This window comes from Prionailurus viverrinus, chromosome D1 (genome assembly GCF_022837055.1).
Source record: "Prionailurus viverrinus isolate Anna chromosome D1, UM_Priviv_1.0, whole genome shotgun sequence".
In the NCBI taxonomy this organism is placed as follows: domain Eukaryota; kingdom Metazoa; phylum Chordata; class Mammalia; order Carnivora; family Felidae; genus Prionailurus; species Prionailurus viverrinus.
In genome coordinates this window covers 66,185,586-66,211,749 of record NC_062570.1, presented here as the reverse complement: position 1 = coordinate 66,211,749, position 26,164 = coordinate 66,185,586, and the positions used below count along the sequence as shown (strand labels likewise).

Below are 26,164 nucleotides of genomic sequence, written 5' to 3'. Positions count from 1 at the left end.
ATAAATAATGCTGTTAGGAATAACTCCCTGTGTATCCTTACTTCCATGAAATAGTTTCTTAGAAATATAATTACTGGATAGGAACAGTATTTTATAGACTGCCAAGTTGCTCTCAAGAGGAAATTCCAATACACTCACCAGTAAGCTGAACACTGTTCTGAGATTTAAGTGTGGAAAAAGTTAACAGTCAACAACGGCACGTTTGGGCTCAGTGAAAGAAAAAGCTAAATGAGGTGACCTGGGTTTGCTAGTGAGGGGCGACAGGGTGAGGCAATGGGAAAGCTTCTAAATCCTTTTCTGACATCCTGTGACCTTCACAGGTTATAGCTCCTCTCTGATCCTTAACTTTCCTTAAATTCGATCGGTTCGCTTCAGGCTTTGTATTTTTCAACATTTTCAGACGAAACATCTAGACCCGACAGAGTGAAGACAGCCGCTTGGAGAATTGGTGAAGTCAGTAAGCTGAATCACCATTCGCTGCGAAACGCCAACTAATCACTCGCGGGCACTTCCGGCGGCCGGGACAAAGGGTTTGAAGTTTCAAGGACCGCACTTCCGGATAATTAAAGCTGCGCATTAGATGCCTCTTGTCCTCAAGCTACTACCGACTCCGGGACTGCGACTGCGCATGCTCTATACAGTCGTGAGCAGGGGCGGGACAGTGAACGGGGCGGGTCAGGGCCCTGACTTGTCTCGCGGTTACTGGGCGAGCGTGAGCGCGCGAGGCACGGGGGTGGCGCGGGGCGGAGCCTACTCCGAGTGGGCGCTGTAGGTTTCAGCAGAGCGTCGCTGTGCTCTCCGGGTTGAGGTCGTCTCAGGTGAGGTGGTCGCCCCGGAAGTGGCTGTGGCTGCGGCTGCGGCCCCTGGTGTAAGGAGCCTGAGGCGGAGGTGTTGTTAAGCGGGGGCAGCATCACCTCTCTTCCTTCACCTTCCCTGCAGCAGCCATGGCGAAAGGCAGAGTCGCCGAAAGATCGCAGACGGGGGCACTCCACACGACCCCTGTGGGGGACAGGGTAGCGGGGACGCGCGGTCTCATGACGCCAGGCAGCGGAGACTACTTGAAGGGTGAGTAGAACCGGAATCAGAGCTGGGGTTGGCCCAGAGGGGGTAGTGTGCCGGAGGGGCTTCGGAGTAGAAAGGACCCCGGTCTGTCCCAGGGATTTTCGAGGGGGCCTGCTTGGCACCCAGGGGCGCGGGAGCAGAGAGGTTTAGGGACCTGGGCTTGCTTGGGCCGCTGCCCACCTCAAGGCCAGACACTTAGGAGGTGGCTCGTAAATGCTGTTGTAGTTGAATTCAATTAAAAGAAGTGATGACACTGGCTTGTTTGAAGCTCAGGGAGGTTGTAAGCTTCATAATATTGAAGCTAGACAGAGCTGGAAGGAACTTAAAGACTCTTGCCTTATTTTCACTGATGAGGAAACTGAGGCCCAGAGTGGATATGGAACTTGCATAAAGTCACAAGATTAGTCAAGTAGTAGTTAAGAGCAAGGATTTAACTATGTCCAGTTGCCACTTCCAAGTGGCCTGCTCAACCACTTATGACTTTGGACTTGTTATCTTTAAAAACTCAGTGTCTAAACTGTACAGTGGGGATGACAAAGGTGATAGTAATAATAGCTTAGTTTGCCGTGTGGATTACGCAAAAATAATGGATGTAAAGCATTTAGTGTAATGGCTTGTGTGGAGACTAAATAAATGTTAATTATTATCATAGCTGAGATCTCCCATTCTCAAGCTTTTTTCCATTACACCATTCTGGCATTTCTCTGAACTTTAAATATTATTTTAAGAAGAAAGCATACCTGGAAGCTAAATACTTTGATTCCATCTTGGCATAGAGGTTTTCACTGCTTTTCAAAAGTTAAAATGATTAAATTCTTTAAATATTTTTAAAAAGCCCATAAACTTGAAGGGATCGTAACAAATGGCCATTGTGGTCCACCACCGGTGATGAGTAGGGAGAGGGTCTTTGAAGACTGTCTAGCAACATCATAAGTATAAACAACAATAATGTATTGCACACTTTAGTTTAAAATGTCTTTAGTCTAATTTGACTTTTTAGGCTTTATGTATTTGGGTATTTCTCCATCTTATAGACAGTAGAGCCAAATAACTTCAAAACCCCAGAAATGAATTGTTGTTTAAGTATAAATCCACTCTAAATTAAAGGAACATTGTTTTGAAGATGCTGTTATGGAGAGTGACAGTAATCCAAGTGTGTCCTGAAGACTTCTTCAGGAAGTCTTTCCAGATAGATCATTTCTAAAGATTGTCATTTGGTTTGCAGTAGCAGTCAATTTTTTTTATTACTGATTTTTGTTGTTTTAACCTAAAGCTATTTGGAAAATAAAACCTTGAAACCTCCAAAATGCTTTTATAATTGTTTATCTTTTATCATTAGAATAACCCATTAACACAATTATTTTTATGATGCTATCAAACGACTTCTGTGTACTACACATCTATAGAAGGATAGAGGGAGATATGAAGGCATGCCTTCAGGAAGAAGTAGGGTTTGCATTGTTAGAGAGAAGGTAAGGGATTCTGGGTGGAGGAAACATTAAGCTGGAAAGTTAGTGTGAATCTTTATGTCAGCAAACTTATTAACATTAATTTGTCAGGAATGGAGGATTTCTGTTGGGTATAGTAGGAGATAAGGTTGACTATGATCAAAATAATGTTGGTACAGAGGGATTTAAGTGCAAAGTTAGTGGGTTTTTTTTTTTTTTAATGTTTATGTATTTATTTTGAGAGAGAGACAGCAGGGGAGGGGCAGAGAGAGAGGGAGAGAGAATCCCAAGCAGGCTCCGCACTGCTAGCGCAGAACCAGATGTAGGGCTCAAATTCACAAACCATGAGAGATCACGACCTGAACTGAAACCAAGAGTGGTTGCTTAACCAACCAAACCACCCAGGTGACCAAACCACCCCGGTGCCTCATTGCAAAGTTAGTTTTTTGATCCATCCTGTTAATTAGTGATTTCCAGTGTTTTCTTTTTCTTCTCTGCCTCTCCGTTTCTGTCTCTGTGTCTCTCTTTAATTAGTGTTAGGAATTCTTTCTCTGGGCAAAAGATTTTGTAGATCCCTTACATGATAGGGTTTGGTTGCTTATGGTAATGGTAATGAGCTGGTGATGTGGTGTCATTAGTAACTACTTAGCAACCAATTTTCCAGATTATGAAAAGCAATTTTTGTTAATTGCAGATGGTATCTAGTTTAACATCTCAAAAAAATTAAAGGTTTTGGAGAAGAGATAAAAATTTTAATAACTTTTTTTTAATGTTTATTTTTGAGAGAGAGAGATAGAGAGCAAGTGGGGGAAGGGCAGAGAGAGAAGGAGAAGAGCTTGATGTGGGGCTGGCTGAGTGTTGTGAACTGTGAGGTCATGACCTGAGCCAAAATCAAGAGCTGGACGCTTAACTGACTGAGCCACCCAGGCGCCCCAAATTTTAGTTAACTCTTGATTGAGAAATACATCTATGTAACTTTGACAAATAGTTGTCATTGTGTGTATGCTTGAACTACTTTACATTCTACATGCAGTGTTTGGTATGTTTTAGTGGATTCCTTGCTATGACTCTGATCTCTAGTCTAACATCTGAGCCTTACAGAGTGAGGACCACTGTGAAGACTTGACCAAGATAATAACACTGAGAGTCTAGTTCTTGCATGATGAGGAAGAGTAAGTAAGAAGCACTTACGAGGCTCTTGATCTAATCTACATGCAAGAGTGCCTGAATGAGGGTATTTTATTTTCTCCTGTGTTATTTGTTCTGGCTGATTTGTTTACTAGCAAGTCATAGAAGTTTCCCACTTCGATTCAAGAGAACTGCTAGGACTGTGTTTTTTAAATATATATAGATCATCATCCTTGTGAGCAGCGAGAGCACTGTGAGATCAGTTGATGGGTAATGATGAGTCATTTTAAAAAATGGAAGAGAAAATAGAGTGCTTCACATGTAGTAGGGCATAAGTGTTCTTTGAATTTTATTTTTCGTTTTATAGATTTTTGTGTGTACTAATCATGATATAAAGCCGTTTATTATGATTGCAGCCAAAAATGTTGGAGAAACATTGTCTCAAAGTTGATTTTACTACTTTTAGAAGACAATATTGTTCAACTTTGAAGACTGTCTAGCAACATCATAAGTATAAACAACAATAATGTATTGCACACTTTAGTTTAAAATGTCTTTAGTCTAATTTGACTTTTTAGGCTTTATGTATTTGGGTATTTCTCTCAGATGCCTGTTCTAGATCCTGCCTTGTTTATTTGGTTCAGTAAATATTCTTTGAGCATCTGCTGTGAGCAAGGTACTGGCTTAGAGGAAGAAAGAAGCTCTGATTACTGATAACCGGGAGTTAAGACTAAAATTGGCAACTGGATGTCAACCAAGGTGTTAGTATAATTTGTTGAGACAGTCTCAACCAAAATATTATGTGTCAGGATTTTTGTGCTTATCAATAGAAAATACAATTGAAACCCTTGCTGAAAGAAGGTTGATTGATATATATAACTAAAAAATTGATAGATTAAGTGGGATTCCCTGGCTTCAGCCTGGAACCAGTGGCCCAATGAGCCCAGTGATCAGGATCAGATTTCTTTCATATCTTTGATGTCAGCTTTACCTTAAGGTTGATTTCTTGTGAAGGTCCAGGTAAGCTAAATACGTCCTTGATAACTTTGATAATGTTTTTCCTAGCATTGCCAATAAAAAAATCTAAATATTCACACTGATTAGACTGTCTCAGATCAAATGCTTGCCCCTGAACCTATCACTGTTATCAGATTGGCTCAACCTGATTCATGTTTGACACCTAAAAAAATGGGAGTAGGAATGAGGCTAACTCAGTTTTCCCAAAGATGGATCTCTGTGATGGGTCACTCATGATTTTTCTCTGTTTGTGCTCAACCATCTTCGTGAAGAAGGTGAATTTATATTACTGGTATTGGGTTAGATTAGATATAAGAAAAGGGTAAGGATTCTTATCAAAGGTGTTGCTTCAGATGATACATCATGAAATCGAGGTTGGGCATGGAAGGAAGAAAAGTGAGCCCAAGAGAAGGGAGAAAGTGGAGGGAATAAGCTCACGAAAGAATAAAGGTGATCAAGGAATAGCATGTTGGAATTTAAAATGTCCAGGGTAGAGCTGTCTCGGGATGTGAGAACTTAGTGTGTTCCTGGAAGTGGGTGGCTAAAGTTGAATAGAAATGAACCTTAAAGACTTGAGCCTGGGTGGATCATCTGAATGGATGATGAATCTTTTAGGATTACGAAGAAATTTATTATAAGTTTGATCTCAGTCTTTGGTGAATGGTGGTGGGAAGCATCTGAAAGTGGTTAACTGAGTCTGAAGGTATGTGGATTGAATGGTACCACAATTGCAGGGCATAATCCTTAGAGAATGAGCTTTTGTACAAAATTGGTAGTGCCGTTTTGTCTGCTACCTACAAACATGTTTTGTGTGTGTAATAGTCAATTATTTGTATTTTATAGTTAGCTGTTTACATTTATACTTGATGATACTGCTACCATTTTTTTATTTTTAAAAATTAAAAAAAATTCTAAAGCCCTTGAAATAAAATTTACTTACAAAAATACTGCAGTAGATTCTTGTGACCTTGAACACTTGTTAGAGTTTCTGTAAAGAGATGGGTCTTTTGCTTCTTCATGGTAGAATCAAGTAAGTTTAGAAAACATTGAATGTTGAGAACCTGATGACCTGATGGACCTGATGACCAGTAGAGTCATTCCTAAAATCTTGCAGATTTAGGAAGATTTTGCTTTTCAAAAGTTTTTTTTGTATGTATGTATGTATGTATGTATGTATGTATGTATTTAAGAGAGAGTGAGCATGGGAGAGGGAGGGAGGGAGGGAGGGAGGGAGGGAGGGAGGGAGGGAGAGAGAGAAAGAGAGAGAGAGAGAGAGAGAGAGAGAGAGAGAGAGAATCTAAAGCAGGCTCCATGATCAGTATGGAACCTGACTCTGGTCTTGATCCCATGACCCTGGGATCATGACCTGAGGCGAAATTAAGAGTTGGGTGCTCAACTGACTAAGCCCCCCTATGCCCCTCAAAAGATTTTGATATGAAAATAATGAAAATAGGGAGCTACTATAGGGCCATTAAGGTTATGACTTTTCAGAATGGATATATGCATATTAGGAGTTAGAGAAAAGGTGATCTTAAGAGGAAGAATTGAAGATACTGGGTGCATAGAAAGGAGACAATTCTTTGAGCAGAATCTGGAAGGAAGTGTTGGCATTTAATGCAAAGATAAGGGGAAAGGAGCAAGGGAGGATAATTTGAGGAATAGATCTTAAGGTAGAGATTGGGAAGCTCACTGAAGTGTGGAGGGAGTGTCATTGTTTGAGCATTGATGAAGATAGAATTAAAGGCTTGAAGAGACTTGAAATAGCCCTTTTGATGTGTGCTGTGAAATGATTATTTGCTAGTGATAACCTTATTTGAAGATAGAAAAAATTGTGAATTTGGAGGCTAAGAGAACATAATCTTGACTTTCTCTAGTAGTCTAATAGTAATTTTCCCCTGGGAGGAGGTTGGAAAGCAAAATATGGGGATAATTCAGATTGGGAATTAGTATGATGGAAGATGTGAAGGTTAATGAATGTGTAAAGTACTGTTGTGGGTAGCTCTAAATGCTAAATGACATGGCACATTATAAAAATGTATGCTATACATATAGATGCATAATTATTATTAAAACAAGATTTTCAACTTTTATTTGTGTAGAACTCTAAATCAATTACATGCTAGTCTCTGGACTTAATAGAATTACACTCAAGAATAATTGTTGAATCATAATATCTAACAACCCCTAGTTACCAGTTAGTGTGAAAGAAAGGAGAGCTTCAGGGGTGCCTGGGTGGCTCAGTGGGTTAAGCAGCCTACTTCGGCTCAGGTCATGATCTTGCGGTCCGTGAGTTCACGCCCCGCGTCTGGCTCTGTGCTGACAGCTGAGAGCCTGGAGCCTGTTTCAGATTCTGTGTCTCCCTCTCTCTGACTCTCCCCTGTTCATGCTCTGTCTCTCCCTGTCTCAAAAATAAATAAAACGTTAAAAAAAAAATTTTTTTTAAAAAGAAAGGAGAGCTTCAATATTGAAGGTCATTTAGTTTCTGCATTCTCATCAGTTTTCTGTGTTACTGTTGAACACAATGCTTGACAAAATTTTCCTAATTTTAAAGAGTGCAGAAAATAAGTATCAAGTTAAACATGGAGGTTAATTTTATTCAAATGTCTATGTGTTTCATCATCCAACTGTAAGACAAGTAGCAGTCAGAGAAATGTGTACTCTGGGAGCATTCAGGGTAGTGTTCTGTAGTCCAGTTAAAGGTTGCCTGACACCTTTCTTCCCTCTGACTCCTTACTTAGGACTGGCAAATGAATAATGGGAAGAAAATATTATAGTTTAACTTTAAAGCTAGCTTGCTTAATGTCTTACTTAATTTTTTTTTAAAGATTTTATTTTTAAGTAATGTCTATACCCAATGTGGGGCTCACTCACAACCCAAGATCAAGAGTCTCTTGTTCTACCGACTGGGCCAACCAGGCACCCCTAATTGTTAATTTAAGAGAACTGTATAACCTGTTGAAATCTTTTTATATTTAACTACAGTATGGATTAGAAAGCTGTAAATTCTTCTTATCTTTTAGTCTTCAACAACGTTTCTACCTGCTCTGTGAATCTTGCCTCCATTACTCCAGCCCAGTAATCTTGCTTTCCTATATACTCAAAACCCCTTTGTGCCATTCATTCCTTGGTAATCTAGCTAATGGTGCTATCAGTTTCTTAGAAGCAGAGATTGAGGAAAACATTTTGTACATAATAGATGCTCAGCAGATCGTCCTAAGCAACTCTACATTTGACTGCATACCTTGCAGAGGAGAAGTCCTAAAGGAAAGTACCAGGAAAGAGGTGGGGGTTGGGGGGATATCAGCCATTTATTCTTACCAGTAATTCTTGTGTGCACAAATGTCTGCCATATGAAAAACAACAAAAAAAAACAGTGGTTTTGAAGAGTTTAAAATATGCCAGTAATATTAAATTATTTGTATCAGTCCTTTTTGTACTCTGGACTTGATTCAAGCAGGGAAGTAAGTGAAAAGTGAAGGCTGAGCAAGTTAATTCCAGGTAGATTTAAAAGTAGCATGCCTTTAAGAAGTAGCAGGCCTTTCGGATAATTGTACAGAGTATGTGTGTGTACATAAACTTTGCTTTGATGTCAGCCCATAGAAAACTATGCCATAAACCTCAATGTTTATATATTACTTTTATTTCTTTTCCTGTGGATTACCTCTTTATTTAACAAAGTAGGAAAATAAAATTTTAGCCTTGTGAGAAGTTTGTGTTTCAGTAGATTTTCTATTTAAAATCACATTTTTGGGGGTGCCTGAGTGGCTCAGTCAGTTAAGCATCTGACTCTTGGTTTTGGCTCAGGTCATGATCTCACGGTTCATGAGTTCAAGCCCCACATCAGGCTCTGTGCCGAGCTCCCTGAGGCTCCCTCTCTCTCTGCCCCTCCTCTGCTCTCTCTGTCTCTCAAAATAAAGAAACTTTTAAAAAAATAAATAAATAATTAAAAAATTAAAAAAAATACATTTTTGGTTGAATTGGTTTTATTGCACACTGATTTTTTTTTGTCACTTTTGGCTGATTATTCTTTTCTTTTTAGAGTGAGTAAATATGATTTCTTAAATTCTCAAGAGAAGCATTGAATTAGATATCATAACCAAGGCAAAGATATGGACAATTAGGCATTTGTTATCATAAGATTCTGCAGAGGTCTTTTCATATTATGCCCACCTCAGATGTTTAAGATCTCTGTTTAATTTTCTGTGCTGCAAAACATACAAATACATTAGTGGATTAATGAACTATAGTGTTCAGTGGCAGGCATCCTGGTTTATTACTCCATTGAAGCCATCTTTTGTAGTATTTTATGATCCCATTGCTTCCTGCAGTAAATTTTAGAAATATGATACGAGTGGAGTGCCTGGGTGGCTCCATCAGTTAAGCGTCCAACTCTTGATTTCAGCTCAGGTCATGATCTCATTGTTCATGAGTTCAAACCTTACGTGGGGCTCTGTACCAAGTCTGCTTGTGATTCTGTCTGTCCCTCTCTCTTCCCCTCTGCAGCTCATGCTCTCTCTCTCTCTCTCTCTCTCTCTCTCAAAATAAATAAACTTAAAAAAAAAAAGAATATTTAAAAAAAAGTATGATATGAGCAAGTAAATTTCTATTTGTAACTTGGTTTTTGAAGTACAGTCCTTTTTTTTTTTTAATGTTTGAAGTAAAGTCTTTTTTTTAACTTTAGTGTTCACACACTAGAGCTTGATAAACCTAATATTGTCTTTCAGAAAGTCAGCTTTAATGAACAGATAAGAACAATTTGTATCTGGTATATCAAAGCACCAAACCTAAGCAATTTGTGTTATAGCAGAAATTGTGAGTTGATTATACATGGATATTAAAGGGCTTTGGGGATATACTTTATGCCATTCGGTTCCTTAGGAATTTTTTTAATAGCGCAACCTCCTTAGGGCCTCTATTTACTTACCTATAAAATAGGCAAAGTGGGCCATATTGTTTTCTCTTAAGTTTTAATGTACATGCAGATCACCTGGGTATCTTATTAAAACACAGATTCTGATTTAGTAGTTTTGGCAGGTTGGCCTGAGAATGTGCATTTTTTAATGTTTATTCTGAGAAACAGAGAGAGTGAGCTAGCAGGGGAGGGGCAGAGAGAGAGGATCTTAAGCAGGCTCTGCTCTGTCAGCATAGAGCCCAATGCGGGGCTTGATCTCAAGAACCAGGAGATCATGACCTGAGCTGAAACTGAGAGTCGGATGCTTAACTGACTGAGCCACCCAGGCGCCCTCTGAATCTGCATTTCTAACAAGCTCCTGGTGATACCAATTCATGTAGTTCACACAATACACCTTGCGTGGAGCTAGGTGGTTTGTATTGCTCCATGTTTAACATAGAATTGGGCGAAATCTTACCAATTCAGTTGTAAAATATATAAAACTACAATAAAATGAGACAAGGTATAAAAATGAAGTTTGTCTTTTAGTTAAGGCTTTTTGGTTGAAAGGAGCAGAAATAAGTTTAAACTAGCACCAATAAAAAAGGAGATTCTTCTAAATATATGAGACAGTCTCGGGGCTCCTGGGTGGCTCAGTTGGTTAAGTGTCCAACTTCAGCTTATGTCATGATATCGCAGTTTGTGAGTTCAAGCCTTGCATGGGCTCTGTGCTGACATCTCAGAGCCTGGAGCCTGCTTTGGATTCAGTGTCTCCCTCTCTCTGCCTCTGCCATGCTCACTCTCTCTCAAAAATAAACGCTTAAAACTTTTTTTTTTTTTTTAAAGAGGCAATCTCACTGGCATCCGTGAGCAAGAAATGAAATATAGCTAGGCTTTAAGGGAAGTGGAAAGTTAGAAGTTAACAAGTAGGTTAGCTATAGCTCCCACTTGGGCTCTCTGGGTTTTTGTTTTAACCTCCACTCTTAGATTTTCTGGTACATGTCTTTGGCCTGCCTTGTCATTATCTGTGGCTTTCACTGCTTGATCTTTCAGCCTCAAGACATACCACCTCTTGACAACAGTATCTCTTTTAATTCAAATTTTCAAGAGACAATTTGGTCAGCCAATAATGAGTTTCTACTTGAGTCAGGTGTCCAACCTTGGGCAAGTTAGCCTTCTGTTGTTTGGGAAGGTAGAGTGTTGGAATCAAACTGTAATAGGGCCAACGAGATTAGCCCCTTTGAGAGGAAGGGGAATATGAGAAAGTTTCCCTGAGGAGGAGGGTGTTACTCAACTGTGCAGTGACACCTATCTAATATGTTTATATAAATGTTTGAGAAGAAGAATTTGCCAAATGAACGAATAGAGTACAGGCATTTGTTTTAGGATACTTCATAAAAAGTATGTATAAAAGTTGCACAGGCAGTAGTTAGGGAGGGGCATAGTGGTAGATTCATTCTCAGAGAACTAAAAGTAATTCTTATGGTATACATATATTTTTTAATCCCCTGAGCATTAAAAGTATGTACATGGAATAATGGTAAATGTGCGCAATAAAAATTATGCGACCACTTCTGTTTCCACAGAGAGCACTACTAAGGTATCTTGGCCTTGCCTCCCCACTATTGACTACTTCCTGATAAAAACAGCTCATTCTTGCTCATTCTTCTACTTGCTCTTTCCTGGATCTCATTCCATACTTTTATCTTTTTATTTATTTATTTTTATTTTTATTTTTAGAGAGAGAGCATGTGAGCAGGGGATAGAGAGAGAGAATCTTAAACAAGCTCCACACTCAGCAAGGAGCCTGACACTGGGCTCAATCCCATGATGCTGGGATCATGACCTGAGCCAAAATCAAGAGTTAGACGCTCAACCGACTGAGCCACTCATGGACCCTATACTTTTATGTTGCATATAATTTTTTAGATAACACGAAGAGTACCTTGTGAGGGAATGTGAACAAATTCTGCCATTCTTGGAATCCCAGAGAGCCACCCAAAACATTTGAGGCTCAACTATATTCTGAAGCGTTTGGTATAAAAAGTACTGTATTAACATTCACCAGTTGTATTAGTCAGTTTCTGGGTTCTTGTGACAGTTGAAGTAATTGCCACTTTACCTCATTTTTCCTAAGAGGGCATTCTGTCTATGTTGTCAGCTCCCAATATAAATACATTTGAAAGTCAGTGATAGTAACTAGAGCAATGCCCTCTTTTCTCCTTTGGCTTATCAGCAAATCAGTGCTGCAAATTCTGGTGTTCTGTTTTTTCATGCTTCTGAAATGGGTATATCCCCCCGAAGCAATATGCCTGGTTAATAAATGGCAAATACATTAGTAGTTAAATTTTTATGTTAAAACTGAGCAAAAGTATGAACAGTTTATTGGGGAGGAAAGTCGTTAAGGAAATTATTTGCTGACTTAGAATACTGTCTTTTAAAAATATTTATCTTAATTATAGCTTTTTTTTTTTTTCCCTTTCAGAAAAAGCCTGTGCAGAAGCTGGGTCAGCAAGAATGTCACTTCTTATATTGGTGTCCATTTTCTTATCTGCAGCTTTTGTTATGTTTTTGGTATATAAAAATTTTCCTCAGCTTAGTGAGTAAGTATACAGAAAGAAACTGAAAAATGCCTAGACATTTATAGATAAAGTAGATTAAAAGTTAAACTAATTTGAAGCAACAGAACTGTCATGGTGAGTGTATATTAGCTATCATGATTTGTAGCAAGTCTCTAGTGACACTTATTTAAATACTCTTTCCCAAATATGCCTCCTGATTTTCTGTGCAGGGTTTTCCTAGCACTGCTCCTGTAATTAAAGCCTCATCTTTCTAATGGCTTTCAAATTAAAAAAATATATATAACTATATTAAGAAATAGATTTTTATGTCATGATCCTGCAGGCATGTGCCTGTCCCTTGTACCCCGCTCACTTGCATACATGTATACATACAAAATTAAAGTTTCCTGAAACAGGTGGTGGTCTCTGATATTTTCTAAACTATTCTATTTATTTAATTTTTCGTGCTAGTAGTGACCAAGCAAGCTTATTTTAAAATCCATAAAAGACACCTGTGATTTGAAAACCATTGATGCTCTTCTCTGCTTTCCCTACCTTTCCATCTATGTTTCTCCCTTCCTTCTTGTGATCAGTTTGTCTGCTTCTATTCATTCATTTCTATCCCCACCACATCTCTCTCTCCTAGCTCTTTTTCTTTTCTCTGTTTTATGGAAATGATATGACCTGAATAGGTAGTTTTCACAGTGAAATGGACTTTATAAAAAAAATAACTTATTATCTTAAATACTTAAAAAATAACTATTTTAATAACTTAAAAAATAACTATTATCTTAAATACATCCAAAACTCCTTAGCCAAAACCTTGGGGTGAAATGTGTTTCAGAATTTAGAATTTTTCCATTTTTGGACAGATAACATGGAACAAATACTGTCTGTTATGTAGTACCTCCAGCAGGATCTGGGGAAGGATCCCATTATCAAATTTATTAATATTTTTTGCAGAGGAATGGGCATGATAAAAGACTATGATATTTAAGTGTGGGTCAATTTTTGCTGACAAAAATATGAAAAACTTTTGGTTTTCAGAGTTTTTTGAATTTTAGGGAAGAGATTATGGAACTGAAACATACTTTAAGAAGGCAGAATATCCCAGGGCTGTTTAACCACAGTAATACCAACCTATGTTAATCATAGATTACATAAAAGACTTTAAAATGTAGTTAGACTTTCAACCAGAGCCAGACTAGTATGGTAATGGAGAACTGTGAAATATGATTTCAGGGTGTTTGGAAGTTCCCGTTTCCTCTAAATTCCTTTCAATAACAATTCCTCATGCTTGAAATTTTTGTAATTAAACTTATTTTTATTTTCATACTTTGATTTCTTATGTCAGTGTAAATGCCTTTGGGAGGCTAGCATGTTATATTGTTAGGTTACTATTAGTGTTACTGAATTTTAGGTCCTTTCTGGTTTTGGTCAAGGAGGAGGCAGTTAAGAGCTGACTGAAAGAGGGCTCTTAAGGTTGTCTTTGCTCCCAATCTGCTCTAAGAATGATAACATCACTTGTGTACAAGTGTGCTGTTATACACCTGTGATGTTCCGCTTATTTCTTTGTGTGTGTGTGTGTGTGTGTGTGTGTGTGTGTGTGTGTGTGTACACACCCCTATAAAGAGTTTTTTGGTTTTTAAATTTATAAATGAGAAATCACAGTTTACCTACTATTTTTATAGAAATTAGGCAGCAGTCTATCATTGTTCTGCAAGATTGGTTAAATTGTATCATGTAAACAAATGGGCACAATATACATTAAACACAAACGTAATTATTTGAGCCTTTTATAAGTAAGAAATTCAGTTCCAAATAAGGCACCAAATATAAAGTAAGATTAATAGAAAAGGAAAAATGTGTAAGTTTTTATCTGAACTTTGAGTCGAAATATTCCAGAAGATATGTGAACTGTAAATTCATCAAAAATTTTACTTAATTTTAGTTGTAATTAATTATTGATTTTAGCTTCTCATGAGGATTACCCAAAATGATGTTAAATATGTTTTGAATATGCTAACATCAGTTCACTTTTTAACTCAAAATTTATACCAGCGTTGGAGCAAATGCTTTTAATCTAATTTAGTTTGGGTCATTCTGAACTTTCATACATAGATAACATGTCTCAAGAAATTATATTAAATCATTAAGAACAAATATTTATAGACTTTTGAACTTAAAACTTATGAAATTATGGTTAATATAGTACAGATCAAAGCGCCAAATCATTTTGGATAAAACTTCATGTTTTGAACTTGATTTTGATATTAATTATCTTGGCAAATTTCTGCTTTAAAATTTTTCACTTTAATTTTATTTCTTTAGAGAAGAAAGAGTGAATATGAAGGTTCCCAGAGATATGGATGATGCCAAGGCTCTAGGAAAAGTTTTATCCAAATATAAGGACACCTTTTATGTACAAGTACTTGTAGCTTATTTTGCTACATATATTTTGTATCCTTTTAACTAAAAAAACTGTTAATCTAGTTTTGTTCAAGAAAGAGGTCTTAAAGGGTCTGTTATGCATAACTATTTTTTCTTTTAAAAGTTATTAATTTCATGTAACATTAAATAAAATATTGAAAAATTAAATGGAAAAAATTCTCACTTTAAACCTGTCTCCTCAACTCAGTTATTATTTTTGAATATTTACTACCAGTTTTTTTGTATTCTGCTTATTTCACTTATCATAAACATTTTCCTCTCCTCTGCATTATTCAAGATAATTATCTATTTAATTTATGATTGTATTAGTTAATTGATTATTTTAATTTAGTTTATTTATTTTGAATAGTCACCACAGCATAATTTTTAAAAATACTCCCTTAGGTTTGAAGATATAATTTGTAATTAATTTTTTGCTTTTATACATGTTGTGTTATAAAACTTTCTGTTTGTGATTTTTTTCTTCCATTTAATGGTTTCTTTGTAAAAAGATCTTAAGTGGAAAATTAGTCATTCAAAGGATATAAATTTTTAAAATAACTCTTGGATGTATTTCTTTGTTTTATAGAAATATATGTTGTATTAATTAGTCAGGAAAATAGCTTTATTCTTCCTGCGTATTTTCAAACTGCTTATGCTACTGGTGATTAGTCTTCCACTTACGGGCTTTAACTTCAATCTGATTTTTGTATCTTTTATTTTAATCCAACCTATTTTCAAATCTTCTCGTTTAATGAAACACATTATCTCTTGATCCTGTAAAGGTAATCATTCTCCTTTTGAAACCAACATTTTTTTTTTAAAGTTAAACTAGTTACTTTATTAATTCTCTCAAACTCTTTATATTCTTGCTTCCTGTTTTATTTCCTGAATTTCTTTTGGCTTATGGGACTTCGCAATTAAAACTTTTTCTTGTAAAATTCATTAGCATTTTCTTTTCTTGGATTTATATTAGACTAGATATTATGTATTTAACATATATATATTTTTTTCTATACTTGCCTCCTTATATAAATGTTGTCAGTATATTCTTAAATACCCTATAGCAGTTATTCCTAGCATAAACAGTTTGTTATTAAGTATGTTAACAAAAACTTTTGCTGATAATACAAACATTATTCCTTTATCTACCTGGTGAGAATACGTTTTTATTTAGGTGCTTTGTCATCTTATTTATTATGAGAAAAATCCAAATTTGGGAAAAATTTAGAGAATAATTATTATGCATCTGTCTTTCAGCAGGTTATTTGGCAGCTATTTGTAAAGTGATTTAATAATACATAAACTGTTTTAAGAAATCCATAACTGCTCCCCTTTCCTACTAATTCCATTTTAGAACCTATCTGGGAAAACCATAGTGTTAGTGTTAGACTTAAAGGTTATTTTGACTCTATACACTTTAACCATAAATTAAAATATTTTCCTCAAGTAAGATAAAAACTTGATTCCTTTTTTTAATTTGGCATTTATAAGGTTTTTGTGAACAAGGCATATAGTTTTTGTTTACTTTGGAAAGTCATTTTTTTTTTTTTTTTTTTTTTTTTTTTTTACCCTACTTTGCCTCTCAGCTTTGGGAGGGATAACATGTCTGAGGGATAAAGGAGATACCCACTCATAAGGTCAGCCAACCAGTTAGCATAAATGGATCTTGACAATCTCTGGGGTTATAAATGTTATAGCCTAGTTGTCTTAATATCCATATGCAAATTGGTAGAAAAGGATAAACTGTCCTATAGAAAGTGAATTGAAAGTATAAGAAGGGCTTTATTATTACAAAATACATTTGGTTTGAAGTTTTAAATTTTATCACTTTTTAAATTTTTTTTAATGTTTACTTATTTTTGACAGAGAGAGAGAAAGACAGAGAGTATGAACAGGGGAGGTGCAGAGAGAGAGAGAGGGAGACACAGAATCTGAAGCAGGCTCCAGGCTCTATGCTGACAGCTCAGAGCCAGACTTGAACTCAAGGACCGCGAGATCATGACCTGAGCCAAAGTCAGACGCTTTACCGACTGAGCCACCCCAGGAGCCCCTAAGTTTTACATTTTAAATATTGGTTAATAGTAAAAATACATATATTGGTTAATATTGTCAATTCAGGAGGTTTTATTGCATATTGTTATTGTTGCCTTGATATGTAAGTGATTGTAATGATTTCACATCTCATTTTAGATTTTTATAACATAACTTGTTAAATTCATGTTGTCTTATATTTTCTGTTTTCACTTTTGAATCTTAAGCTCTTTATTAAAAAGATACGTTTTAAAATTCAGTGAACAAAAAAGAGAAAAGACTTTATCTTAGGGCATATAACGGATACAGTGTTAATAGAAAGAAATATAATTGAACAACATGTAATTTTTAAATTTTCTAGTTGACATTAGAAAAAGTAAAAAAACACTTGAAATCAATTTAAGTAATACATTTTACTTGAACCAATATGTCAAAATATTATCATTTTAACACGCAATCAGCTTAAAAATTGAGGTATTTTTACATTCTTTTTTCACACTAAGTCTTTGAAATTTGTGTGTTTTGCATTCATAGCACTTGAGTTCAGACTACGTACATTTCAGTGTCTCCATAGTTACATATGGCTAGTGGCCACCGTCTTCAGCAGTGTAGTATTAGTACCTTCACTGGTATTATGTATTGTCAAACTTGAATATAAATGGCTTTTTACATTATAATTATTTTATTCATAATCAGTTTTCTAATTTACTAATTATATTCTAAGTACAAATCTAGTGTTTTGAGCATTCAAAGGTAGAACAACTATTTCCATCTGGGGCACTAGGGAATTATGGGTAGAGATGGCACAGTCTCATTCTGAGCAAATCTAGAGCAGAGCTTACAAGCACAGGGTGTGGCTAACAAGTGATCAGTTACCCAGTTTAGTTGGACTATAGGGTGTGAAAAGGGGAGGATAGAGACACAAGTGTAGGGAGATAGGACAGACACTGCACTCAGACTGTAGAGGACTTTGAGTAACAGGCTGAGGAATTTAGAATATTCAGTGATATTGGGTAGTCACTGAAGACTTTTGAGCTATGGATGACGTTAAATGTGTCAGCATCATCTCTTTTTTTATTTCCCTAAGGCTAAAATCTTAGGGTAATTTAAAAATTTCTTTTATTATGGACAATTTTAAACCTACACTAAAGTAGAGAAAATCATACAGTGGACTCCTGTGTACCCATCATCCAGCTTCAGTAGTTATCAATATTATACCAGTTTTGTTCTTGGTGGTTACCTTTCTTTGGCTTTGTATTTTGGGCTGTTTAGAGAAAAAAGGGAATAGGTAGAGGACCCTGTTTAGGGTTGGGAAAGGAAGATAACATTTACTTTGATTTAGGACATGCAGAATTTTAAATATTCAAATAGAAGTATCCATACCCAAATGTCAGTAGGGAACTGGTTGCATAAGCCATGGCAAGTCTAAACACTGGAGTGTACTCTAGCTATTTAAAAATGAGAAATGTCTCTCTATGTGGTTAAGGCATTCTTACCTCCAGGATTTAATGTTAAATGAAAAGAGCAAGGTGCAGAATAGTAAGTCAGTATGCAATGTTTTATCTAAGCAGGGGAGGATGATATGAGTACACACATACACAAGGAGATAATTTATCTGTTTTTGAAAAGAAAACTTATTTTTTTAATGTTTATTCATTTTTGAGAGAGCACAAGCAGGGGAGGGGCAAAAAGAGAGAGAGAATCTGAAGGAAGCTCCAGGCTTAAAGCTGTCAGTGCAGAGCCAGTCCTGGGGCTCAGACTCACAAGCCTGATCATGACCTGAGCCGAAGTTGGATGCCTAACCGACTAAGCCACCCAGGCGTCCCAAGAAAGGGTATTTTTAAAAGCCAATACAATGTTTACTTGTGGGGAGAGAGATGACAGAGGGATGGAAGTCATTCTCTAGATGTACTTTATTGTGTAGATTTGACTTTAGAACCAAGTAAATATTTTACAAAATTATAAAATGAGTTAAGTCAGAGTGAAAAAATAAACAGGAAAAAATCATTACTTTTGGCCGTGAGACGGGTGGATGAGTAAGTCAGGTTGCAAGGAGACAGGGAGAGTATCTCCTCTGAGGAAGTGAAGGTGAGGCACACTAGCTGGATAGAATACGATGGTCAAGGAAAGCCTAGGTTTTCTTGAGTTCATAGGCATCAGAGTGGGTTTATACAGCAGGGATCCTGTGGAAAGCAAGAAACTGAAGATGAAAGAAGCCAGAAAAAAGAAAGGAGATTGAGATGAAAACATGAATAGAGTAGGAGAATGGGTGAAGATAGAAATTTTAAAAGAAGCATAGACGTTGAAGGAATTCACTCTGACTTGTAAGTAAATCATGTTAGGGGTTTTTAAAAGGGGGTAGGGGGATTCCAGACTAAAACTGGGAGCAAACAGGAAGTAGTAAAAAGCATAATTCTTAAAAGTAAGGTTTGTGATCTTTATTCTGTAACCCCTATCCTTTTTTTTAATGAGTAGTGCATTGAGGTAAATGTTTATAAGTTAAATTAGAAACAAGTAATTATCATACCCTAGATTTCCACAGAAACCGTGTTTCTTGAACACATTTAGGAGTAAATGCAGTGCATTAGAGAAGCATATAAGATTACTGAAGACCTTTGTTCTCTCTCTTTCTCTCTCTTTTATTTTTTCCCTCCCTTTTGTTTCTTTTGCCAAAGTGCCCAGTTCTTTATCTGGAACACATTGGGTATTTGTCTTGGTTTTTCTTTCAGTAGCACACTCTTAATAGCATTGTATTTATAATAATGCTAGAAAATGGTCAATTTAGAGTTAAAGGCATCATAACTGATGGTTTTTTAAACTTTTAGATACAATTTTGCTTTCTTAATACTGAGATACAGATATAATCTTATTAACATGATAACTTCTCTATTGATACTTGTTTTCTGAAATGTTTGATTTGTCTTTTAAAAATTCCATTGTATTATGTTTTAATCCTTAACTTAGAAGTTAACAGCTTGCAAACATTTGCTATTCCAGGCTCTATATTTCTCAGTATACTCTCAGGGTTTCTTTATCCCTTTCCGCTAGCCTTATTTCTTGTTTGTTTGGTAAGTATATAAAATGAATTTGGGAGACTAGAAAAAAAGTAGCTTTTGATAGAATGATGAGGGAGAAGGATGGCATCTGGTCCCACTAGTTTGTGTAAACATAAACTCATTAGTTTTAAGAGGTGATTAATGTTTAAGTAATATCTTTTAAGTCCCCCGATAAGCAGATGTTATAGTTTGCTTTTTTCCTAGAACAGGGGCATCACAGACTTAAGTCCAGAGCTGGAGGTGGTATTTTCAAGCATAGCAGTTGAAAAAAAATTCGCTTTTAAATTTTATTCTTAGGCTAGCTAGATGCTATTATTAACTATTTGGATGTAATCACTAAGTTTAATCATAAGTGCTAGTTTGTTTTAGTTATTCTCATTTTAGTTATAATTTGGTCTGAGTAGGGACTGGATCAGATGGGTTCTTGTTCTCTGCACGAGAGATGTCATGTAGAGTACCCTCCCTTAACCCCCCAAAATATATACTAGTTGAGCTTTGCTTTAAGTGACTATATCCATGTGACTAAGATGGAAAAGTACACAATGCTTATGGTTTTTTGTTATTTCCTAGTGTTCTGGACTCGGTGCCTCATTCTGCTATATGCTCTCCTATTTAGTTGGGAGGCCAGTTGTATACAAATACCTAACAGAGAAAGCAGTAAAATGGTCACAACAGGTAAACATGTATTTTTTTTTTTTTAAGTTGTTTAGTGTCATTCTGTACCTAATTGGGAGGTCAGTGTATAGTCCCTACATAAATTAACCCAGACTCAGGGCTTTAATAAAAATGATTTTTGACCAAAGTAAATTATAGTAGTAGTAGGCAAATAATGAATGTTAATCATTTCAAATATGCAGTTTCTGTACTGTAACAGTAATTGTAATTCTTCATTCCTAGTAAGTTCAGTCAGAGCAGAGAAGTCATCATTCTGGTGAAGACATTCACATATTTGGACTCCTCACCTGTTTTGTGTTGATGCAGTCCACTGTCAGGGGGTCACTGAAAAACTTTTATCAACCAAATCCTTGAATGTATTTCATCAGTAGAAATGACTGTTCTCTTTAGTCAGGATTTCTACAAAGACATGCAATGACAAATATAGGCACCACTACACGGAAAGGTTTAATATGATGTTGCTAAGAAAATCTTATTTTTAGAAAGAATTGGAAGAAACAACCTGTTAAATCTCAAAGGAATTGCAGAAATCGTTCTGCCTTACCCTTTTGTTTTACAAACTAGGAGATGAGAAATTAAGCATTTTGCTGCAAATCACAATCATTATTTGTAAAGCATAGAAGTATAAACTGCTTTTATTTAATTGACTAAATATCTCCCTATACTTGTTCAATCTCACTTATCTAATGAATGAATCACTTATGTAATATATATCATAACACAAAAATAAAGATTAAATTAGAAGCTAGGTTTACTGATGTGCTATACTAGCCTTTTACATTATAGGAAGTTAAAAATTAATCACATGATATGTATCTTATGTATAGTTATAAATTTAATTTTGCTCTTTCAGGTGTAAAGGGTCATTGTTGAGCCATCTAATAGTGCAACATTAAGCTATATGTACAATTAAAAAAAAAAAAGAAACTCATCTCATGTTACTTAGCTTTGGTAATGAGATCATTGTCATTTTCAGGTTCCTATGTTGATCATTTCTGCTGGATAGGTTCTGAACTATCAGGGAATGAGAATTTGAAATAAGTATATTAAGGAATTTTTTCTCGATATTGGCCTCATCTTGATCCTAACTGGTTTCTTTCTTATGACAGGTTGAGCGTCATAGAGAACATCTCATTAACTACATTATATTTTTGAGAATAACACCATTTCTGCCGAATTGGTTTATTAATATCACATCCCCTGTGATAAATGTGCCATTAAAAGTTTTTTTTATTGGCACTTTTCTAGGTAAGGCCTCTGGTTCACGCTGTGTTAGAACTCGTGTACATACCTAACAGTGTCCAGCTGGGCTAGATTTCATGTTCTTTGCACATATTTCAGCACAGAGCCTGGCATACATAAATAGCTATCCTGAAATGTTTGCTGGATTGTGTTGATTTAAGTGTTCCTTTTTTTAAATTTTTTTTTTAATGTTTATTTATTTTTGAGAGAGAGAGACAGAGACAGAGCATGAGTGGGGAAGGAGCAGAGAGAGGGAGACACAGGATCCGAAGCAAGCTCCAGGCTCTGAGCTGTCTGCACAGAGCCCAGTGCGGGAACTGTGAGATCATGTCCTGAGCCACCCAGCCGCCCTTGTGTTACTTCTTTTAAAGAAGACTACTTTATTGGATATTTTTTTAATCATAATAAAAGTGCCCATTTTGAAATACTGAACTTTAATTTTCAATAGAGTTGATTCTATTTTCTTTTTATTGACATATTATGGGCATTACGAAAAGTATGGGGGAAACAAGGATTCTTGCTTTCAAGGAGCTGGCACTTCATTCTGAAATTAATTAGTGGACGTAAAGATGCTTATGTATTTTGTGAATTCTGATGGTTCTTTAGTAAGAGTATTCTGCTTTTCTTTCAAATTTAATTTGAGTTGTTTAGATACCAATGAAGTGAACAGACCTCTTGTATTAAGTATCAGTTAAAGTTTAAGTTAATACTTACAGATCTTGAAAAGAATAATCAAAATCAGTTTTTTGTTGCTGCTCTTAAAGAATTCATTGAGAAACTTAAAAATCTTAGGGATATTTTGGATTTTGTAAAATAATGTTACAGAATCAGAAGAGAGAATTTTGTCCCCATCTCTTTAATTTTACAGATGGAATACCCACAGATTTAGTTAACTTCAACTTTGGCTAAAGTGACTTTTCCAATTTGTTCTGGTTTTTAATAAAATGTAGTTGTTCCATCCATGCTGTGGTATAAACTGTTCTTACTCATATTTTGAGTATCTTTCCATATCTGAGTATCTCCTACCACTTCATTTTTATTTTAAGTATATTCTGTCAAGGATGAATGACAGTTTACTCAATCTTATTGTTGAACATTTAGATTGTTTCCAGATTTTTTGTTGTTTATAATGCTTTGATGGACATCCTTGAGCCTAGGTCTTTGCTCAGGTACATTAGTATTTCCTAAAGTGCAAATTGCTGGATCAAAGCACATTCTTTTTTTAAAAGCTGTTAAGAAATGTTCTAAATTATTTTCTAGAAAATTTTCTTGAATTTTTAAATTCCTTATCCTCCAGAGGTAGTTGAAAGATTGAATTCTTTATATGGAAATAAACTTGAGGGGCCTTATTTTTAATTTATTTTTAATGTTTATTTATTTTTGGGAGAGAGATAGAACACAAGCTGGGGAGGAGCAGAGAGAGAGGGAGACACAGAATCAGAAGCAGGCTCCAGGCTCTGAGCTGTCAGCACACAGAGCCTGACACGGGGCTTGAAACCACAGTCTGAGATCATGACGTGAGCCAAAGTCGGATGCTTAACCGACTCAGCCACCCAGGCACCCCGTGGGGCTTTAAATTAAATAACAATGTACCAAAACAGAGATTACTATATTCTTGTAAGAAATTTTATACACACAGAAAATTTTAATTTTTTAAAATTTAAACATGGGTTTATTTAAATCAGTTTAAAATAGTACATTACAAAGTGTTAGAATAATGTCAGTGCTGTTTTGAGTTCTGAATAATTTTGTGAATATAAAATATATTATAAAATTTTATTTTTTAAAAATGGTTATGTTTTTCTTTTTTCTTTTAGGTGTTGCACCTCCCTCTTTTGTAGCGATTAAGGCAGGAACAACACTGTACCAGCTTACAACAGCAGGGGAAGCTGTTTCCTGGAACTCAGTATTTGTTCTAATGATTTTGGCTCTTCTTTCTATTCTGCCAGCCATCTTCCAAAAAAAACTAAAGCAGAAATTTGAGTGAGAAGTCATCTGGGTTTCAGTTTTCCTATCATCATCATCATCATCATCATCTCAGGATTGGCAGGCTTAGGTGTTAAAATCACCTCTTCAGTAATTGAAATGAGTTTGTAAAATAAAATTTCCTGTCACACAGTTAAAATAATTCATGTAAGAGGTAAGGGAGAGAAGAAAGTAAAAGTGGAAATTGATATGTTACGAAAAGTACTGTCAGTAGTTACGATAGACATCTTCTAAATTACTACTCCAACGGTAGCTGTAGATAATCAGTAGCTGTGTAGTGGGAAATTCTTGATCCAACTGATTCAATTTAATAGTTTCATGAACTGGCTATCATATTTATTCTTGACTTGATAATTTAATATTTTCCTCTCTTTTCCCTTACTAATAACTGAAATAGGGAAAGCAAATACAAAATATGAAAGGAAAGATTCTAGATTTTTAAAAATAGTATTGCAGTTCTTGCTAATGTTAGCCTTCTTCAAGAGCGTAAACTTGAAAACTAAAGCTCAAAAAGGAGATTTACGTTTTCTTCCTTTTTTAACTTTGAGGTAATGGATTTGTTTAGAAGGTACATCTGGTGGACTACTGAATTTGGAAAGGATATCAAGCTGTATCTGTTGTGTAAATTTTATTTTTGTTTATTCCTGTTCTAGATTATCATGGGTTAGTCTGAAATTTAAAATTCTGGCCAGTCTGTTTCCATCTTTTTTTCTAGCTTTCACAGTATTTCTACTGTGCATATAAAAATGGCAATTACATGATAATTGTATTATATTGGTGTTGATGATTTATATTCAGATAATATTTTGTTACACAGTCCCCCTTTACTATCTCAAAAGGGGATCAAAAACAAACATTCAAAGTATGCAGTTTTTAGATGATAGGTTAATTATATTACTTTATATTTTGAAACGGAAGCAGTGGTAGCGCAACACTTAAGTGGTTAAATATAGTTTGTTTCAATAACTGTAAAATTTACCTCATTTATTTATTGGTCTGGTCATTAAAATATGTATTATATAATTATCCTTTTTATGCATGATATAAGAATGCCTTGTTTTGGGTTTTTTTGATAGCTTTTTTGTTTGGGGCTGCTTTTGATTAATGCAGTTACCCAATTTAGTGTGTTTACTTTTTATAACTCCAAGTAAAATTAAATCCTTACATGGTAACTACTCTATTTAAATGGTCCTGGAAAAGCTTAAACAGCTTTCTGCTGCTTGCTTAATGGTAATACCCTTGATTTCCTGATTCTAGGACATAGCTGATATCTAAGGTACTTTGTCAGTTTTACCTTCACCGAAGACTGTCATGTTGAAAAGTACTTTAGCTGTGGGAGAAATCCTTGTATGTTTTTATTGTGAGAGGAATGGTCATCCTCAAAGCCTGTTTCTACTACATAATGTGGACTGATTATTTTTTCTATCACAGTATTAACAAATGGATTTATTGTAAATACAAAGAAAATATATTAATTAATATACTATTCTTACGTCACCTGGCCTTTTGTGTGAAATTATTTGTATTCATTTCTAGCAAGGTTTTTCTTCCTTCCTTATTGGCCAGAGATTGAGTGATAAAGCTTTTGTTATTTTTACAAATGAACTTAAAAACAGAAGTCTTTTTGGACAAAGTTCACTAAATATTACTGTATAAAATATAATTGAGTACATTTTTATCAGACTTTTAAAAATAAAAGTAAGAGCTTGGACTCAAGAGAAGCCTATTTACTCCAGTGTGTATATATTATGTTTATTCTCAGAGTATTATCCCTATCCTTATCATTGATTCTATCCCTTCGCGGATTATTTTTTTCTGAGTTTCTTAGAAAACTGAGCTGCCACTTGGGTGGGGTATATATTCTTCTCCCAAGAGAATAGCCAGTCTCTTTCAGATTCATCGTAATTGGCTGCACCCTAAATGTAGTCAGTGGTCTATATTCATGGATATGTAGACTTGGTCTGATACCAGATTCAAGCTTCAGCCACATCTTGAAGACAATTACATAATAATAACCACCAGAGAGCAAGTATGTGTACACTGGGAGAGGCAAATAGGCTAACTAGGTAGCTGACCCACTGAGACTGCTAAATAATTAGTTAATGGCCTTTCTCTGGAGTTCTATTTGAATATAATATTTCCAAGATACTTAATAAATGCAAATTAAAATGTAATAAGAATAAGAATAAATTGTACTGAAAAATTTAAATGTAGTACTTGGGATTTATTTCATGGAAGTATTTATGTTAAAACAAACTTGCATTGAATAAAAAGTAACGTTCTCCTACAATTCTGATGCATATTTTCACCTCTAAGAACAAAGAAAATTTTGAAGACCTTTTATTTTTATAGTTGGCTTTTGAGAGTCTTAAATCAACTTTTCAAATTGTAGAGGTGGGGCGCCTGGATGGCTCAGTTGATTAAACATGCATCCGTGTGCTGACAGAGTGGAGCCTGCTTGGAATTCTTTCTCCCTCTATCTTGCCCTTCCCCCACTTATGCTGCTCGCTCTCTCTTTCTCAAAATAAATAAATTAAAATTGTAGAGGTAAGTAAATACAGATAAATATCTAAGTTTCTAGTTTAATGATTTCTTTATAAAAATTCTTTGTTCTTTTGAAAATGGTTAGAATAA

At 35.5% G+C, this 26,164-nt stretch overlaps 1 protein-coding gene across 2 annotated transcripts; it reads left to right on the top strand.

The window, feature by feature from the left end:
- The first annotated feature begins 695 nt into the window (after positions 1 to 695).
- TMEM41B (transmembrane protein 41B) lies at positions 696 to 25,739 on the top strand. Of its 2 annotated transcripts, none has more exons than XM_047878920.1 (8): positions 696 to 818; positions 940 to 1,065; positions 12,032 to 12,149; positions 14,439 to 14,567; positions 19,546 to 19,639; positions 20,198 to 20,302; positions 21,412 to 21,550; positions 23,362 to 25,739. In XM_047878920.1, exons 2-8 carry the CDS (start codon positions 945 to 947, stop codon positions 23,529 to 23,531), a joined length of 876 nt encoding a protein of 291 aa, XP_047734876.1. In that variant the 5' UTR covers positions 696 to 818; positions 940 to 944; the 3' UTR covers positions 23,532 to 25,739. The 2 variants fall into 2 exon arrangements, with proteins under 2 accessions (XP_047734876.1, XP_047734877.1); XM_047878921.1 differs by having other exon boundaries at positions 737 to 818; positions 943 to 1,065.
- The last annotated feature ends 425 nt before the right edge of the window (positions 25,740 to 26,164 follow it).